General features: G+C 41.1%; 4 protein-coding genes across 13 annotated transcripts in view; 1 reads left to right on the top strand and 3 right to left on the bottom strand.

Moving 5' to 3' along the window:
- Positions 1–1,760: 1,760 nt before the first annotated feature.
- On the bottom strand, positions 1,761–9,130 carry LOC105024398 (moesin). Of its 2 annotated transcripts, XM_010894328.3 has the most exons (15): positions 8,874–9,130; positions 8,014–8,064; positions 7,650–7,733; positions 7,406–7,501; positions 7,179–7,301; positions 5,519–5,670; positions 5,204–5,287; positions 4,906–5,052; positions 4,693–4,789; positions 4,399–4,562; positions 4,097–4,227; positions 3,805–3,965; positions 3,629–3,721; positions 3,290–3,439; positions 1,761–2,765 (listed from the first exon to the last, which is right to left on the bottom strand). In XM_010894328.3, the coding sequence occupies exons 1-15, from the start codon at positions 8,880–8,882 to the stop codon at positions 2,601–2,603; spliced, it is 1,707 nt and encodes a 568-aa protein (XP_010892630.1). In that variant the 5' UTR covers positions 8,883–9,130; the 3' UTR covers positions 1,761–2,600. The 2 variants fall into 2 exon arrangements, with proteins under 2 accessions (XP_010892630.1, XP_010892631.1); XM_010894329.3 differs by lacking the exon at positions 8,014–8,064 and having other exon boundaries at positions 8,874–9,129.
- A 560-nt stretch (positions 9,131–9,690) lies between these two features.
- On the top strand, positions 9,691–12,463 carry zc4h2 (zinc finger, C4H2 domain containing). Of its 3 annotated transcripts, none has more exons than XM_010894330.3 (5): positions 9,695–9,862; positions 10,692–10,863; positions 11,221–11,393; positions 11,501–11,690; positions 11,855–12,463. In XM_010894330.3, exons 1-5 carry the CDS (start codon positions 9,810–9,812, stop codon positions 11,966–11,968), a joined length of 702 nt encoding a protein of 233 aa, XP_010892632.1. In that variant the 5' UTR covers positions 9,695–9,809; the 3' UTR covers positions 11,969–12,463. The 3 variants fall into 3 exon arrangements, with proteins under 3 accessions (XP_034147643.1, XP_010892632.1, XP_010892633.1); XM_010894331.3 differs by having other exon boundaries at positions 9,696–9,862; positions 11,501–11,663; XM_034291752.1 differs by lacking the exon at positions 11,501–11,690 and having other exon boundaries at positions 9,691–9,862.
- On the bottom strand, positions 12,047–15,752 carry cuedc2 (CUE domain containing 2). The gene is made up of 3 exons (XM_029119329.2): positions 15,351–15,752; positions 13,127–15,205; positions 12,047–12,799 (listed from the first exon to the last, which is right to left on the bottom strand). The coding sequence occupies exon 2, from the start codon at positions 15,189–15,191 to the stop codon at positions 14,352–14,354; it is 840 nt and encodes a 279-aa protein (XP_028975162.2). The 5' UTR covers positions 15,192–15,205; positions 15,351–15,752; the 3' UTR covers positions 12,047–12,799; positions 13,127–14,351.
- Positions 15,753–16,184: 432 nt separating this feature from the next.
- LOC105024396 (rho guanine nucleotide exchange factor 9) overlaps positions 16,185–17,249 on the bottom strand; it is a 66,974-nt gene continuing 65,909 nt past the window's right edge. For 4 of the 7 annotated variants that reach the window (XM_029119323.2, XM_029119324.2, XM_029119322.2 and 1 more), the window contains one exon: positions 16,185–17,090. In XM_029119323.2, the coding sequence (XP_028975156.2) occupies positions 16,878–17,090 (213 nt within the window). In that variant the 3' untranslated portion in view covers positions 16,185–16,877. The remainder of the gene's footprint in view (positions 17,091–17,249) is intronic. The other 3 variants (XM_029119325.2, XM_029119326.2, XM_029119327.2) reach the window with 1 other exon arrangement.

The raw sequence follows: 17,249 nt of genomic DNA, 5'->3' as shown, positions 1-17,249 counted from the left end.
GTCTATAGGCTAAAGTGCGTTTCTCTACCATATTATTTGTAATAGCATTTATTGTTCAAAATACATGCCTGATCCACGTTAGGTCTGTCAATTGTAAATGTGTACATGTATAAACATATATTTATATAATATATTTTAATTAAGTGGAAGAGCCCTATGCCTGAATGTTGCTCGGTGTCTTATCTCACAGTCACAACAATGTGTCCTCAAATTCACTCCTATGCCAGCCCCCCCGCCAGCCCCCCCCCCCCCCCCCCTTCAATAACAAAACAGTGAGCTGTAAATGTTATTCTGACACACAGGCTCTTCGGTTAAGGGTTGACCACTTCTCTTCAGAACTTTGGCCAACGTGCTGACATCGGTCTCACCTGGCTACAGCGTCGTTGCACAAAATTAAATGTACGCATAGTATTGGTATTTGGGCAACACAAGTTTTCACATCCCCATTTTCCATCATCACTTGATGAACTTTATATTTGCACTACATGCAGTGCACCTGTAACGCAATGCTGCAAGGCAAACTGAAGTGTCTGCCAAAACGCCATTAACAATGTACTCTGATCACACCTCCAGAAGCACATTCCTTTCCACTGGAAAGCGGTTGGCCTGGCATTACATTACATTGGCAGTTCAGTGTGTTAATTGTCTGTGTAAACGCCTACATGTTGGCAAAATGTGAATATGGAACTTTTGTTGCACACGTGACCAGACGATGCATACATACCCCTTGACCCTGTATACTTGGTGAGACCTAGGTGAGATCAGTGTAATCGTGGCAGAAAACATGCCAGCATCATCTGGGTGTGCCCAACAACCATTTCCGTCAAGCAGTTACCTTGATGTTTACATTGTATAAAGCGAACCCATGCACCACACAGAACATACTACAGAACCAGCAATGCTGCAGCCAAAGAGCATAAGCTGCTGTTTATGTCGTGGCAGAGCAATGTATTAGTCATGCCTGATGTATTTATAAGTATTAAAAAAAAAAATTTGTCAAAAGAATGTTTGAAGTACATGCAACAACAGGATTTTAACACCTCAAGAGATTTCCATAAATGTATTTAAGAAAATACTTAAAATGACAGAATCTCTAACTCATCTTGAAACTAGCCAGTTTCATAATGAGTACTGGAATGCAAAGAGCAATGTATTATGTGATTGGCAGTAAAGAACATGGCTCAAGCTTCTAACTCCTCTGGCTGGTTAAAAAAAAAAGTATTAAGATATGAAGTATACTTATCATCACACGTGACAAGGATGGACTGAGTGATAGTGGCAGATAGACCAGTTCTCTCTACTGGTTGGTGGAGTTTTTCTGGCATATGATACATTTCCTCGACTCTTCATGTGAGTCATGGCTGATTATGGAGGAAGAGCTCAGAAAAAGGCAAGTAATCTACTGTTATCTGCTTTGCAAAAAATACATTATGACATACACTATATATGAAAAGACACCTGGACACTGATAAGTGCTGTGCCTCAAACCCCCTACCCTACAGGTTCTCTCTCAGTCCATGCTAATGTGAAGTGAAACAGTTGAGTAATTATGTACAGGAAGGCTCTTGTCAACATTCTCTTCAAGATTAAAAACATATTTTACTCCCTGTAGCAAACAAGATTTTTACCTTACAACTATAAGTCGACTTAACATTGCAATCCAAAGACCTATGTCAGAATATAACTTTTTTTTTTCTCCAAATAGGCTTTTTTTGTGCATTTTTGCTAAGGCAGCTCCATGTAGAACACTCAACAACTGATTCACTGTTGTTCAATAATATTTATTTGATTCATAATAAACCACATTTCAAAGTATTTTGCCGTCATTATTCCTCCTAGACTACATCCTTGGAAAACATGGCAATCCTCAAACCATTCCCCTCTTTTAACTATCCTTATTGAAAAATAACATCATAGAGTATAAGCTAATGATTATTAGGCATAAATGTATTAAGATTCAAAAACATGAGCAAAAGCAACATTATCGTTACATATGATTAATAATATCCCTACATCTGATAGTGATAGAATTGTACCCAGATTACAAACCCCATAAATGTAATGCATATTACAGCCAGTAGATGGCACTCTTCAGTAAAGGGAAAATATATTTGGGATTTGTTATTTAGTATTTAATAGCAAAATTTGCATTCCAAATAAACATAACCTGAACTATAATAAGTGCTAGTAACAAAGACGTGTTGATATCCACCACTATATGCTAATAATTTGCTAATAATTCAATACTTTCTGTAGGGCAGTCTGTATTGCATGGAGATCATCAGAGATCGCATAACATTTTTGAGATGGTGAAATATGATCTTTGCACTCAACTGAGAAGAAATATTTTATTTATGAACATAATGCAACTTTTTTTTAAACATTTACTAGTAAAATGAAAAAGTTACTAGTAACAATAAGTACTAGTAACTTTTAAATAATGAAATGTAAGTTCCAAATAATAAATGTTAAAACGGCTTTCCATAGGGAAATGCCGTCAGTGCTTCCAAGGTCAAAGCACTGTTGTGCCTTGCACTAGAACTATGGTAACTTACATTCAAATACATAGATTAAGTGAAGACTCTTGTTTGCTCTCTCTCTCACATGGACTCAAACTCGTCAATGCGTTGCTTGGTGTTGCCCTGTCGTATCTGCCGCAGGGTCCTGTACTTGTCCCTGCCCGCCTTCACATTCTCAGCATGAATCAGGTCATTGGGTGTGTTCTTGCTGTCATCTCGGGCACTGGCCAACTCTGTACTTAGGGCCTGGGGATGAATGTACACGGTAAACACAAGCTTTCAGAACATGGCTATCCAATCATGTTGCTGATTTTCAGGCCAACCAGAGTTTGTTTCTAATAATTGGCAGGTTGATCAACTGAATCAGGGTTATTTAATGGTGAATAGCTCCCCAGGAACATGACCGCAAAGCCCCATATTAGAGCATCCAAATATGCACAAGCATGCTACTGGGCAAGGTTGCCTTCCTCGATTTAATGGACCTGGATGACCAAGGTGTGTTGAACAGAAGCAATCAAAGAACAATAAACTAAGTTGATATAGCTCAGTGATATAGCCCTACATTTATTTAGCCCCAGATTTACACAGCACCAGGATGACACAGCACCAGGATGACACATCCCCAAGACAGAACACAATCCCTCATAGGGTTATATTTAAGGTCAAAGGTTAAATAATCTGAGGTCAGAACTGTCTTTAGGCGTTTACTCCACTGGGCCCCTGTCATAAGACAGGTAGAGGTCATAGGTTATGGCTCAAGTGTTTCTGACCTTAAGGCGATTCTTTAAGTGCTTGTTCTTCTGCGCCTCCGTCATGCGCTCCTCCTCACTGCGGTCTCTGACCATGCCTGGTGATGTCAGCTCGGCGCTGGCCTCGGCGCTGCTCTCATCCGTCTCGTCATGGTCCCCCTGAATGGAATCCTGGATGTAGACCCGGTTCAGTTTAGTCATCAAAACTTCTTTGGGCCGCTCCAAAGCCACCAGAACCATAATCACCTGACCGCCATCCTCACAATGTTGTTAGACAAGGATAACGCTAACACAGATAATTCCAGCACATACTCAAACACAGTCACCCGTTTAGTCATTCATTTATTCCCTGGCTCGCACCCTTTTCTCCCATCTCTTGACACAGGCGTCCTTCTTCATCTTTGCGTCCTCCAGGAGAGAGATCTTCGAGGTCAGCTCAGCCAGCTCGGTGGCCTGGAAAGAAAAGCATGGCAGGGTTCTCCCGAAATGTCTGTCACCCTTTTTGCGTACGCGTGGTTGCGAGTTTGTTTGCATACCAGGCTCTCCTGACTCTTCATCTGGCTCTCTGACTGCTGCAGAAGAGCCGCCTTGGCCTCCACCGCTGCCCTGCGCTCCATTTCCAGATGCTCTGCCTCCTCCTGGGCCAGCTTCCTCTCCTTCTCCAACTCCAGGGCCCGACGGGTCTGCTCCTCCAGCTCTTTAAGCGCACACAGAGTAAACATGCACCATATGAATGCACACAATATATGCAATTTGGCAGATAAAGGGCAGACATGGGACATGAATGTGCACACACACAGAGACAGACACACAGAAACACACACTGACCTTCCTGAGCTCTCTTGGTTTCCTCCTCAATCTGTTTCAATCTGCTTATCAGTTCCATGGTTTCCTTGGCTATCTTCTCCGTCTCCTTCTCAGCATTCTCTCTCTTCTTTTTCTCGCTCTCCAGCAGTGCTCTGGAATGAAGGATGAGTAGACACCAGCTAACACCCTCTACAGATCCGTTGTTCCTCACTAGTTACAGTATATCCTTCTGGTGACGAGTAAACTAGGAACTAATTCAGATTTACGCGTAGTCTCTAGAAATGACCATACAGTACAATCGTCTGTCTACCCCCCCATCTCACTTCTCCATTTGTCTCTTGGTCTTCTCATCGCGGGCCTGGGCCTTCATCTGTTGGACTTCAATGGTGTCGGGCTTCCTCCTCCTCATGTACAGGTCGTGGTTCCCCATGCACAGTGCCAGGATACGCTTGTTAATCCGCAGGCGTGGGGCGTAGAACACAAAGTCCTGGGACAGTTAAAACAAACATAGCTATCAGTGACTCTTGCTAAAATGAAGAGAAATGATTTTGGATTAAACACACAGGTAGAACCAACAATGCAAATAGACAGCGGACAGGGACACAGCTGTGACGTACCGGGGCTTTCTTGTCAATGGGCTTTATGACAAACTTCTTGTCATTGAAGGAAATGTTTCTGATCTCACTCCAGGGGAAGCCGATCTTAGGGGTCATCCTACAAAGGTAACGAAACAGTCTGAATCAAAGTTTATCCAATGTTTTCTGACACCGTAGGTGGTCTGATGTCACAGTGAATCGACAGGAAATGTGCGTGGATGTAGAGGTTCCTACTTGTCTGTCTTCTCGTATATGTTGAGTCCCAGAGCGTCTACGCCCAGCCAGAGCTCCGAACCCTTCTTGTTCTTGATGCTGAAGTAGTTGACTCCATACATCTCTAGATCCTGAGCGATCTTCAAGTACTCCACCATGGCATCCTCCCTGGGGCCAGACAGATACAGAACCAAAAACACACACACAAACACGCATACACACACACACCATGAGAAAGAACACGCTTTGCACATACCACCAATAGTAAGCTATTGTCAACAACTTGGATGAGACTGTTTAGTAGTAGAAGAGATGCTACCTCAGCAGTCCCTTGTGCTCCTCATGCCACACCCGGATTCTTTCCTCCCACTGCTCCTTGTTAAGTTTGTGCTGCTCCAAAACTCTGGAGACACCAGACAGACAATCATAGATACCTAAATACAAACTAAGCACACTCAAGGATGCGTGTCAACCGTGGGATATGGCAAGGGTGTAGTGGGGGGGGGGGGGGGGCATCTCTCACCCAAATAATAAGAATTGTTTGCAAAAAACAAAATGCCCACCCCTCCCCATATGAAACTTACTCCCACAGCCCTGGGTACTTCACAGCAGGATGGGGAGCGGAATAACACACCTCTGGGGCAGAAGCTTGTCCCTGCTGAGATAACCAGGGAAATGGTGGTCCTTCTTGTAATCTCCGTGTTTGGTCTGAACGGAGTAGGAGGCCAGCAGCACCGCCGTCTCAGGGGGACAGTAGATGTCATCGTTCAGGATGCCTTCCTTCACCTGCACTGACATAATGTAAATGCGTCTGTCTAACCTGTGGACATCCTTACACATACAGTTCCTATCTGAGGGTGTTCAGACCCCTTCACTTTCTCAAAATGTTGTGGTGAGAGACTTTGTTTATTATTCATTTATTTGTTTTCTGCCATTAATCTACACACAAACCATAATGACAAAGTATAAACACAATCGATTGTCCACATTTTACACGATAAGTGCTAGTTGCGAGTTTTAAATTAGACCGGGACATTTATCACATAAAATGTATATGGCACATACCACAATCGATTGGGGTACGTCAATTTTGTGTTTTTGCTGTGACAAAACTTTCGTTTTAATGTAGATTGACGTTTTATCAAAAACGTTTTATCAAATTGCTTTAGTGGGGGGAGCACAATATAACTATGACGCTGTACTCACGCTAGATCGATCCTGGTCTCCCAGAGAGAGTTCTGTGCATAAATAGGCAGTCCAACAACAACAACAATGAATGAACTCAGACAAATTGCAGTTGAGAAAGAAATAGAGACAATTTAGCACTGAGACAAATAGGTGAACGTGAATGCAGGTGCCGTTAAGTGTGAGTATGGGAGCTTCTCGAGAATCCAATTGTAGCAGCAGGCTCAGCGAGGACTCCCCCTTTGTTTTTACTGACAGGAGTATTCCAAATTTTTCATGTGTATACACACTTTAATACCAATAAGACGTACACGTTTACAACCTAATATTGATAAATGAGGCCCCTGGGCAGTTCGGCAGTTTCTTCCATTCCGGCAGGTCCTCTCAAGTCCCTGCAGCTGAGAAGACTCCCCATAGCATGATGCTCCCACCACCACGCTTCACTATCAGAATGGTATTAGCCAAGTGATGAGAGGTATCTTATTTTTAGCCATTTTTAGCATTCAGGCATATTAGTTTGATTTTGATATCAACAAACCAGTCCTTCAGGAGGCATGTCACAGGCCTGTTACAGAAATGGTTTCGGTCTAGCCACTCCAACATCAAGGCCTGATCAATATAGTGCTGCACATATGGTTTTCCTTTCGGCAGGTTTTCCCACCTGTGCAGACAAACTCTAAAACTCTGGGCCCTTCTTGCCCAGTTACTTAGTTTGGCTGGATGGCCAGCTCTACAAAGACTCATGGTCTTTGTAGATTTTAAATTTATGGATCCCACTGTGCTCCTGGGATTTCTTTCTCTTTTTTTTTAACCTTCTTCAGATCTATGCTTCAACACAATTCTACCTCTGAAGTCATCAGAGATGTGTTTGTACTTCATGGCTTGGTTTTTGCTCTAACATGCACTGCAAAGGGTGTGACCTCAAATAGAAAGGTGTGTGCTTTTTTAAATGTGCAATCAGTTGAATTTGCCGCCGCAGGTGGACATCAATCAAGTTCTATAGACATGTCAAAGACCATAAAAGGACACAGGATGTACCTAATTTCAATTTGGAGTGCCATGGCAAAGGGTCTGAAAACGTATGTACTTGAGTGTAATAAGCATGTGACCTGCAGGAAGAAGAGTCGCTGTGTAGCCTCTTGGATCAGTTCCTCCGCCACGTCTTCAGGAAAGAACTTGGCCCGGAACTTTATTAGCAGGGGGTTCTCCCTCCGTACGTCCTGAGCAATCACCTGAAGACATTACAGCATCGCCGCAATGTCACACGAGGGTGTGTTCTTGTGTCACAGTTGTGTATACATGGTTACTTTTTTGACTGGAGTTGGGAGGTACACACCCTCTTGTTGAGTTTGAGCCAGGTGGAGAAGCCCTTGCTGTCCTGGTACTGTAGGCCGAAGAACCACGTCTCCCTCAGCCCAATGGTCTTCACTATCTACAACAATAAGGAAGATGTTGATTACTTGGAATACTGTCCGTTGCCTAGGAGACAGATTCTTCTGACAGATTCTTCTGCCATTTTCCAGTCAAAAGTCCTGCTTGTGTCTGTCGGTTTGTGTCGGTCCTTTCGTGTGTTCATGTACCTGGTCGAAGAGCTGTTTGCCGGTGGTGCTGGGCAGTATAGCAAACTCAAGCTCAGCATCCATGGTGGTCACTCGAACATTGATCTACCAGAGATGGCATCAATATAAAAACACACTGGAGTATGAATGAGAAGGGTAGTATCCTCGAATCCAGGCTGCACTTTTATGCACAGAGGAGAGAGTAACTAAATAGCCTAATTAAACACCATAGCTAATGGTTAGTGTAATAGTTAGTATGGCTTACAATAAGGGATAGGCAATATACTTAGGGGCTGAATGAATTTTAAGTCCCCACCTACGACTTCAGGCTTTGCTAGGTTCTTTGTAATATAAAGGCCAAGAAAGGTAATATTATGTTTCTTACATTTTTCTGTTCAACTTGCAGGATCATCCAATCACAACTGGTTGTAGGAGACTACAATCAAAACATGAAGCCCACAAGATATTTTTAAACATGAAATATTGTTTAGGGACAATTCTTATAACAAAATGGAGTGGAAAGTGTTCTCAGAATAGGGGAAGGCTTATTTTATGACCGACTCTTGATCAAACTTGTTTCTTGTTGTTATTGTTTTTTTTAATGTCAATTATGTTAGTAAAAGTTCCCAAAATTGTTTGAACGATACCGTCCCCGTCCCCCCATCCTACTCTAGCTATCCCAGGCAACCTCTGCTCAGGTTTCTGATTGTGAGCAGATGTTACAAAACATAGATAGTATGTCGGCCAATTCTGTTAACAAATCAGTATATTTGTTACTTCAACCACACAAATATGATATTTTCTATATTACATCCACACTACATGAAATTGTTAAGATAACATATTTCTCAAAGTTGAGTGAAATCACAGTAGTTAAAGCATCACATAGAAATGTTACTGTTGTTTTGAAGCTCAAACTCTTAATGTTTCTGGCTGGTTGATTTCATTGGGTATCAAACACTTGAAACTAACAATAGATAAATATTAGTAAGATGGAAGAATCACAATACAACCATTAAAAAAAATAAACGGGCATTGAACAATATCCAGAATTGAGTCCTTCAACAACTTTTCAAGATCATCATTCTCACAAAGAGATGACTATGGGAAAAGGGTGGCCTTGTCTTACTATCAGGTTTATAATGTAGCCATGTATACAATCTGACACAACCCTGACATCCACATCTTAACCTCAGACAGACAGACAGACACACACACGCCAGCTAAATATAAAGTTATACTCACAGACGACATTTGTTGGTCTTCGATCGGTTTTATTAAGTTCCTGAGATGTTCTTCTGCAGTAGCCTTCTCTCCACAGTCATATGAAAGTGCTTGCAATATTCACTAGGATTATGGTGCATTAAAATGGCCCATTGTTGTGTTCTCAACACTAATCCAATGGCAGCCCAGGAATCTAACTCAAGGTGGATTAGGGGACCAGTACCAACACTTGACCCACACAGGCCAAAGCAAAAATACCCACAAGAAGCTGAACTAACATCCACCTTCTTAAAATGAGATGTAATGTTAAAGTCAGTGTTACTGAAACTGCAGTCAGCCCATGACAGATTATTTCAGATAAGATGTAAGATAAGGAAAATGTCGCAGAAAAATGAATACCATTTACAGCAACTAGAGCACACTGCAACAATAGCTAAGAATAATTTCATTTCCAAAGTAATAAACCTCCTTGTAGGCATCTGTTTTTCATTTTATTGTGAAAATATATCTTTCATTGTTATATTTGTATCCAAAAGTATATATTTGAAATGTGCCTGTAAAGATTAAATCACAGCTATATGATTTTAATTAGATCTTATGACTATTGTATTTTTATTTAAATTATTAGCTAAATACTTCTTTACTAAGTTTTCTTGTAAAAAATTTACAGTTTTTAGCACAGTGTCAGTACTGTAGTTTCATTTAAATGATTATCAAATTACTTCTTCACAGTGTTTTCTTGTAAAAATATAACCGTTTTCATCTCAATGTCTGGCAGAGATCCCAGTGGGGATCTCTGAAGTACACTACACGTAGCCAGATTCTCTCCCTGCGCGTGCGTGGTCCTTTCACAGCGGATGTCACGACTGTCGGAATTGTGTTTTATTAGCAAGCAGACAAACCACCCTGGCCTTCGATTTAGATATATGTTATCAGGATCTTGCTGAATAAATAATAATGGGGGACGAACAAGAGATAATGTGCAAACTAGAAAATATTATGGAAATACGGTAAAGAGTATTATTATTTCTTCTTCAAGAAAGCCACATCTGGTAAATCAGGTAGCTGGTAGATATGGAAAAGAGCAACGAGAAGTGACTAGCCAGCTAATATTAGCTTCTTGGCTTTGTTATTGAGCTAGGAAGCTAGCTATGTGGCGATATAGCCCCGAGCAAGGTTAGCCAGGCTGGCGACTGTTCTCTTATGTTATCTTTGTTTTGCATGTTACAGTTTGCAAACAGCAATAGTTATTTGCATCAACATCAATCCAGATGTGAAGTGCTTTGCAATATTAAAAGCAAGCTAGATACTTTGCTTTCTGTCATTAACAAGGCAGCTAATTATTGGCTAATGACGGCTGGTTTTCTCCCTGCGTAATGCGGACCGATGGATTTATAGCTACAATAAGCTATTACAATTATACATTGTTTAATATATTTCTGCTGTATATAGCTCAGAATTTATTGAATATAAACTGTGCAGAAAGGAATTAGGCTGCAACAATATAATGTTGTACATCTCTTTATTATAATGCATGCATAGTACTTTGTTAATTTGCATGACCAGTATAATTTCTAATTTCACATAAATACAATATGCATTCACATTTTAGAAATTGGTTTTAGTGACACGTTGAAGTGACAGTGTTGTTTTTCTACAATCACCCAGTAACCAGACACGACTTACTGTTAGTAACTAATGTAAATTATTGGTAACTAGTACTTTGGTATTAACCTGTGCATTTGTAAAGTCACTGATGTTGTGCACTGGTCACTACTGCAGTGCTCTGAGAATTAACAAGTATGGTTTGGGTTAAACCCGGGCCTCATGTTATTTCAGGAATAAAACAATACAGATGCAAAAGATCAAGTCTCGTCTCAAGTCTGAATTTGAGTCCCTGGAATCTGAGGAGAAACATCTGAAGGAGTATAAACAGGAGATGGACCTTCTGCTGCAGGAGAAGATGGCCCATGTGGAGGAGTTACGACTCATACATGCTGATATCAATGTGGTAGGTAGACAAGTATTTGCACATGTTTGTGGGTGTGCGTAGTTCTATGCAGTGCTGACTAGCTGTATTTACAGTACTGTGCAAGCAAAGGTCTTAGGCACCTGAAAGTCAAACTACAGTAATTTATTTTGATAGTAAGAGTTTTCATAATATATATACACACACACACAAATATAATGTATTAAATTTGTATTTTTTACAAATAAACACTATCCAATTAAAGGACTTCCAGTTTGACTTTCAGGTGCATAAGACTTTTGCACAGTACTCCAGTTGTATCAGCGCTAAAAGGCCACTATTGGACACCTGAGACACAGCCAATGTACTGAATCATTGTGTCGTCTTTCTCTTGTGCAGATGGAGAGCACTATAAAGCAGTCGGAGAATGACCTAAACAAGCTCCTGGAGACGACGCGGAGGCTACACGACGAGTACAAACCCCTGAAGGAGCACGTCGACGCCCTCAGAATGACCCTGGGCCTACACAGACTGCCCAACCTGAACGAGGAAGAGGAGAAACTCTCTCTAGAGTCAGTGTACACACACGCACGCACGCACGCATGCACGCACGCACGCATGCAAGCACACGCGCCGACTAACTTGATCTCTGTCCGGTCTGCTGTCTCGGGTGCTGTAGTTACTTTGAGAAGCAGAAGGCTGAGTGGCAGAAGGAGCCCCACGAGCCCACCATCCCAGAATCCCTAGCAGCCGCGGCAGCCGCAGCCCAGCAGCTCCAGGTCTCCCGGAAACAAGACGCCCGCCAAACAGCCACCTTCAGACAACAACCCCCTCCCATGAAGGTACACAGTACACACCCTCCCATGAAGGTACACACACACACACCAACACACACCCTCATCTCCCGTCGCCTGTCTATAATGTGTACCTACAGAGTAATGACGCTGTGCTGACATTCACCACCCCCAGTCTGTTTAGATGTATTAATGAATGACTATAACAGCTGCATGTTCCCACTTGCACTGGTCCCTAGGCCTGTCTGTCATGCCACCAGCAGATCCACAGGAACGCCCCCATCTGCCCTCTGTGTAAGGCCAAGAGTCGCTCCCGCAACCCCAAGAAACCCAAGAGGAAGCCTGACGAGTAGGCATGCACACCCACGTAGTACCTGTTCATAATATGTTCATCTTTGTAACCTCTCATCCTATGGAGACCACATTTAGTGTTATTGTAATTATCCTTTTATTTTAACGTATCATTGCTTGAGTGTTTAAATGTAACTGTTAACCTTATGTCAAGTTTGATATAATAGACTAACCACATTTAATTAAAAAATAAAGCTAATTTGAATACTGTAGCTGTACAAATGTGGCTATTAGTTCTGGTATTAGAAATGTAAAACCTACAGTATTTACTTTGTATTTAACATGTTTACATTGCACGTACATGAATTCCATGGCTGAACTATAAAATGACTGTCTTGTAATGTATTTGTGTGAAATGGCAGTGGGTTTATAGTCGGAGTCTACAACCCAATACTTTGTTCTGTTTACTACAGAAATGTTAACTTTGTTATGATTGTAGACTAAAAATGATGTATGTGAAACTTTAATACAAAAATAAATGGTTGTTTTGTACTGTAGTTGGAACTGTATTTTCTGGTGATTTAACTCAGGTAGGATCCACACCCATTCGGCTCTGACCAAAAGAACACTACATCAGGAAGAAGCATGTCATATTTTATAAGCCCAGACACACATGACCAGCCTGAACGTACCTTTTACCTCTGTCTTGTACTGTCATCAGTGTAACTCAAGATGGACAATCTTCTATGGGTTCATTTCTGTTCTGTTGCCAAGGTAACTCCAGATGGCTGTCCGCACCTTTCCCTGGCCTGCAGTTGTTCCCACATACTGCTGGGGGTGTCGCAGTGCTTAGCGAGGTCACTTAGTCACTCTTCCAACAGACACACCGCATCCTACAACACAAGAAAACACTGATTACTTCAGTTCATATCACTGTGCTCACAGTACCATATATTTCTCAGTGACTTGTTTAGAAAGCTATTTAAGAAATGACCAAATCAGAAAATAAAGCCGCATTTATCAGTGTACAACAGAAGTAGGTATGAACATGTGAAGTATGTCTTCTTGTGTGAGCTGCTACAGAGTCGTGTAAGTAGTTGAAACCCTAAGTGTTCAGAGATGACTGCTGTTGAATACACCCTTTCATAGGCCTTGGTTTAATGCTGAACAGTTACTATGGTTACTCTAGATACAACACATAATTATGAAAAGTATTTTACCCATATCATCTCCACAGTGAATATTTCGGTCTTTATGATGGAGATGGGCAGTAGGAGTGTAAGCTGGGGTGGTTCTGCTCCTCTCCTGCACGGTCCACTTTACTTAGCTGCCTCCATCGCTTACTCGTGTCTCACAAGGGTTGGGGCTTCTGTCCCTCCTGCCTGCGTTCACTGAACCTGTCTGATCATCCTGTTATAGGACTCACTTTTCAAGCACAGCTGTTGCCTCTCTAGATGAGTCTCCTCACCCTCTGTTCTGGAGTGTGGTTCAGTCATTCTTATCTGCAGTAGGTATACAGTTTCTCATTCTCCATAACTTGGTCCAAGAAAATACCTCATTCACAATTCCAAAAATGCAACTTTGAAAACAAAGGAAATAACATGGTTGTTATTGTGTACATGGATAATACATTTTTAAATTTAATAAAAATGCCAATGGATGCACAGGCTCCGTCTGAACATACTCTTATGAGAAATAGTGTTAAAGATACAGTACAGAAATGTCTTTCCTCTGTGCAAGTTAATAACCAAATAAATAAAAATACCATATATTACATTGTCAAAGCCTTTCCCATCCTTACAAATCTATAATACTGAATGCATATTAGTGCGCTGTTTCATGACTGCTAACCTCCTGCCCACTTATTTGTTTTTGCACAGCAACACCACTGGTTAACTACTTGGTTTTGGCTCATAGCATTTTAAAATGAACAGCAAAATCAGTCTAGCCTACCAGAAATAACACCAATAAAAAGGTACAGCTTTTATAATAGAAAACATAACACATTTAAATGGTCTTAAGTCAAGTATATCTTACCAGAAGTAATATCAATAAAAGGTACAGCTTTCATAATACAAAATATAACATTTAAATGGTCAAGTCTAATTAAATAAGTCAAGTCTTATTAGTTCTGGTAAGGACACATGGCTCACTACAAGAGCACACTATCATCTATCCAGAGAACAAAACAATGCCAGGGAAAGACTGCAGAGAAGATATTACATTTGAAGCAGGACAACCGCCAAACATTTCTAAAACCAGACACTCATAAAAAACAACCAAACACAAACAATTTTAATTGTTGTGTTTTATGTTACAAACACAACAATTAAACACAAACACAACAATTGTTGCGTTTAAGTGTAACAAAACAATAAGGCAAAAATACCAGAAAAACATTAACGACTATGTCCACAGTTGGATTTTGAGAACGGTGCCAGTCAGTCAATGGAACCTGTATTTGCGTGCCGGTTTGATACTGACATAAGTCTTCTTCATCTCCTCATTCTCCTCCTTCTTCACCAGTTGATAGCGCTCCCCTTTTGTGGTCACCACCTGGTTGCCGTGATAACGCACCAGTTTCTTGGGGGCATCTTTGGGTGCCACAGGCCGGTGTGTTTTCTTATCCTCCTCCCTGTCCACTAGCATATATTTCTCAAGGATGCTCTCTTTCATTTTCTGCTCCGCCTGAGGGGAGACAGTCTTCCCATGGTTCACGTTGAGAGGAGAGGGGCTGAGCTGGACGTCTCCTTCGACGATGAGACGTACAGCCTCCTCCATGTCACCTTTAGCAATAGACAGGGCGCTTCTTGCTTCTGAAAGGCTGCACTTAGGGAACATCTCCAGCAGAAGCGACTCCTGAGCCTCCCACTCAGAGAGCAGTATCTTAGCAGTAGCCCCCTCTGTCTGTGATGCAAGGCAGTGCATGTCTCTTTCAGGTGGTCCAGCAGAAGTAGCGCTGTGTGTCAGTGGGATCTCAATTCGAGCCTTAGGCACACTTTTTTCTGAAATCCGGGCTGCAGCTAGTTTCGAAGCCAAGCTGAACATCATGTCGCAAACCTTAACACTGTCGATATCAGCAAAACCAGGAATGTAGGCCTCTAGCATTTCTGCAAACACCTCCACGTCAAAGTTCTCCTCCACACTGTCCTGAGAACCCAGATCCTCCAGGACCCCAGTGATGTAGGAGAGCAATACATCATCCAAGGAGCTCAGGTCGGCATCAGGAATATATGTCTGAATGAACTCCTGCAGCGTATCATGGATTATCTTGTGAAGGTCCATAATTGACTCAAAACCTGTGAACAAAAACAATTTAAGATTCTGATTCAAATTTGATGACGAAAGAAAACGTATGCCCCCTTTAACAGAAATGCATCACCAAACAAAATATTACGAATTGATGATGTAGCTAGTATAAGAGTAAGCAAGGAAGAGTCATACCGGCGATAACTGTGTGAAGCCGGCAAAAACGGCTAACGTAACGTCGGGTTTCAAAGATTGACCCAATCCAAAATTGGTGACTAATCAACGGACAACTGAATTACGTAACCAGAACAGAAGCGATGACGACATTCGGACTGATGCTTTACCTGCCAAGCTAGCTAACTACACTGTAACAGTTAGCCACAAGCTAAACGTATCAATGTGCAAAACAATGAAGACGTACTACAGTAACGTTCCAATAAGCTACATATTTAACCTTACAATAAAATGTTTGCGCAAGTGTGTATTTTTTGAGTACTTAGCTTGATAGAAAGACTTTTAGCAACTCAAAGGTTTGCCTCATATAAGGTTTGCGCACTCTACAAAAAAAATCTAAAACAGACTTGGAAAAATACGGACACCATTTTCTACTACTAGAAAGACTCGCTTTCTTACGATTCATTACCGCCACCTAGCATCCTGGAGTTCATATGTGAATAGTCCTATTTGTGTTTAGTTTTTTAGCTAAACGGTATTTAAACGGATTATATGCTCTCACATTGCTCACTTTCGTTTTAGCGTAGGTCTGACTGTCATGTAACAGCAGCTTAATTAGAACGCCCTCTGGCTTGGCCATTTTATGTGCACTCAAAAGTCGCATGACAGGAACACAAACCGCAACCACAAAATTGGAATCTGGTGATAGTGGTGCATTCATGAGACATCCATGTGTTCAAAGTTGGACAATAATGACCGAGTTTTATATAATTTAAACTTTTATAAACAGGTTGTCAAACAATCATTTTATAATTTACTTAATTTTTTTACAAAAAAATATGTTTATCTCAAAAGGTTTTCCATGGTGGATTTACAGAAATGTTTGAACCATTTTAAACTTGCCATTTACATTTGTATCACAAATGAAGTCATGAGCACCAACGTCCCCCACTAATTCCACACCCGTTAACAGGGTTTCCACAATAATTCCTTTCCACTGTGATGGCAAAGGTAAGCGTTGCCATAGACTTTCAATCATTCACAGCAGTTAGAAACATCTTAAACATATACAGTGTATATATTTTTGGTGGAAATGTTTAGCAGCAGTAGAAACTTATTTTTACATTTAATACTTGCATTTTATGTCATTAATAATACTAATCAACTGAATTTGTTGTAAACCACAGGCTGCAATACACAGTCACTTCTCCATCATAACGATAAGATGCTGTACCATTGTCAGGGTAACCCCAGAACAACAGTGTCTAATCAGGGGACAGGACTTACGCTGTTTCCTCTTTCTGAGATTCTGGTTCAGGAAGTAAAACAACCATTATTTTTTTAAATATACATTACAACAACCTCACTGGTTTCTAATCAAGTGTTTCTAATCAGTTATTGCTTAGCCATATGAAAAAACAATATTTCATATCCTTATATTATATTTCTCCTGAGAAATATCAATAACAAAAGAAAAAAGAAACTTCTGATTTAATGTTTTTTTTTTTAATCTATTTGCTCAATAATCAGCACCGTTGGTTGACATGTCTATGAGGAAAACAAGTGGCTGGTTAATTCTCCTAAACCATTGAATGGGCGGAGTGTGTGAGCCCTATTTCGAGATCTCTGTTCTGTTGCCAAGGTAACTCCAGATGGCTGTCTGCTCCTTTCCCTGGCCTGCAGTAGTTCCCACATCCTGCTGGGTGCATCAGAGGGCTTAGGGAGACCCCTCAGCAACTCCCCCAACAGACATATTGCATCCTACGACACATGAAAACACAAAAGACTGACCTTCAGTACACATGATTGTCCTCAGCATACTCTTTATTTTTCAATGACTCAAGCAAAGAGGGTCATTTTGGAACAGAAAAAGTCTAATAAAGTAGCAGTCATCATTCTATAATAGGAAGCATCATTATG

Source organism: Esox lucius, chromosome 4, assembly GCF_011004845.1.
Source record: "Esox lucius isolate fEsoLuc1 chromosome 4, fEsoLuc1.pri, whole genome shotgun sequence".
Taxonomy (NCBI): domain Eukaryota; kingdom Metazoa; phylum Chordata; class Actinopteri; order Esociformes; family Esocidae; genus Esox; species Esox lucius.
The sequence above is the reverse complement of the archived record's forward strand: the minus strand, read 5'-3'. Positions and strand labels throughout refer to the sequence as shown.

Excerpts from the sequence above, each read along its gene's own strand:
- zc4h2 (XM_010894330.3), top strand. The coding sequence starts at position 9,810 with ATGGGGGACGAACAAGAGATAATGTGCAAACTAGAAAATATTATGGAA. Across the intron at positions 10,864-11,220 it reads TACATGCTGATATCAATGTG|ATGGAGAGCACTATAAAGCA; the intron begins GTAGGTAGACAA and ends TCTCTTGTGCAG. Across the intron at positions 11,691-11,854 it reads GTACACACCCTCCCATGAAG|GCCTGTCTGTCATGCCACCA; the intron begins GTACACACACAC and ends ACTGGTCCCTAG.
- cuedc2 (XM_029119329.2), bottom strand. The coding sequence starts at position 15,191 with ATGGACCTTCACAAGATAATCCATGATACGCTGCAGGAGTTCATTCAG.
- LOC105024398 (XM_010894328.3), bottom strand. Across the intron at positions 5,288-5,518 it reads GACAAGCTTCTGCCCCAGAG|AGTTTTGGAGCAGCACAAAC; the intron begins GTGTGTTATTCC and ends TGGTGTCTCCAG. Across the intron at positions 2,766-3,289 it reads ACTTAAAGAATCGCCTTAAG|GCCCTAAGTACAGAGTTGGC; the intron begins GTCAGAAACACT and ends ATTCATCCCCAG.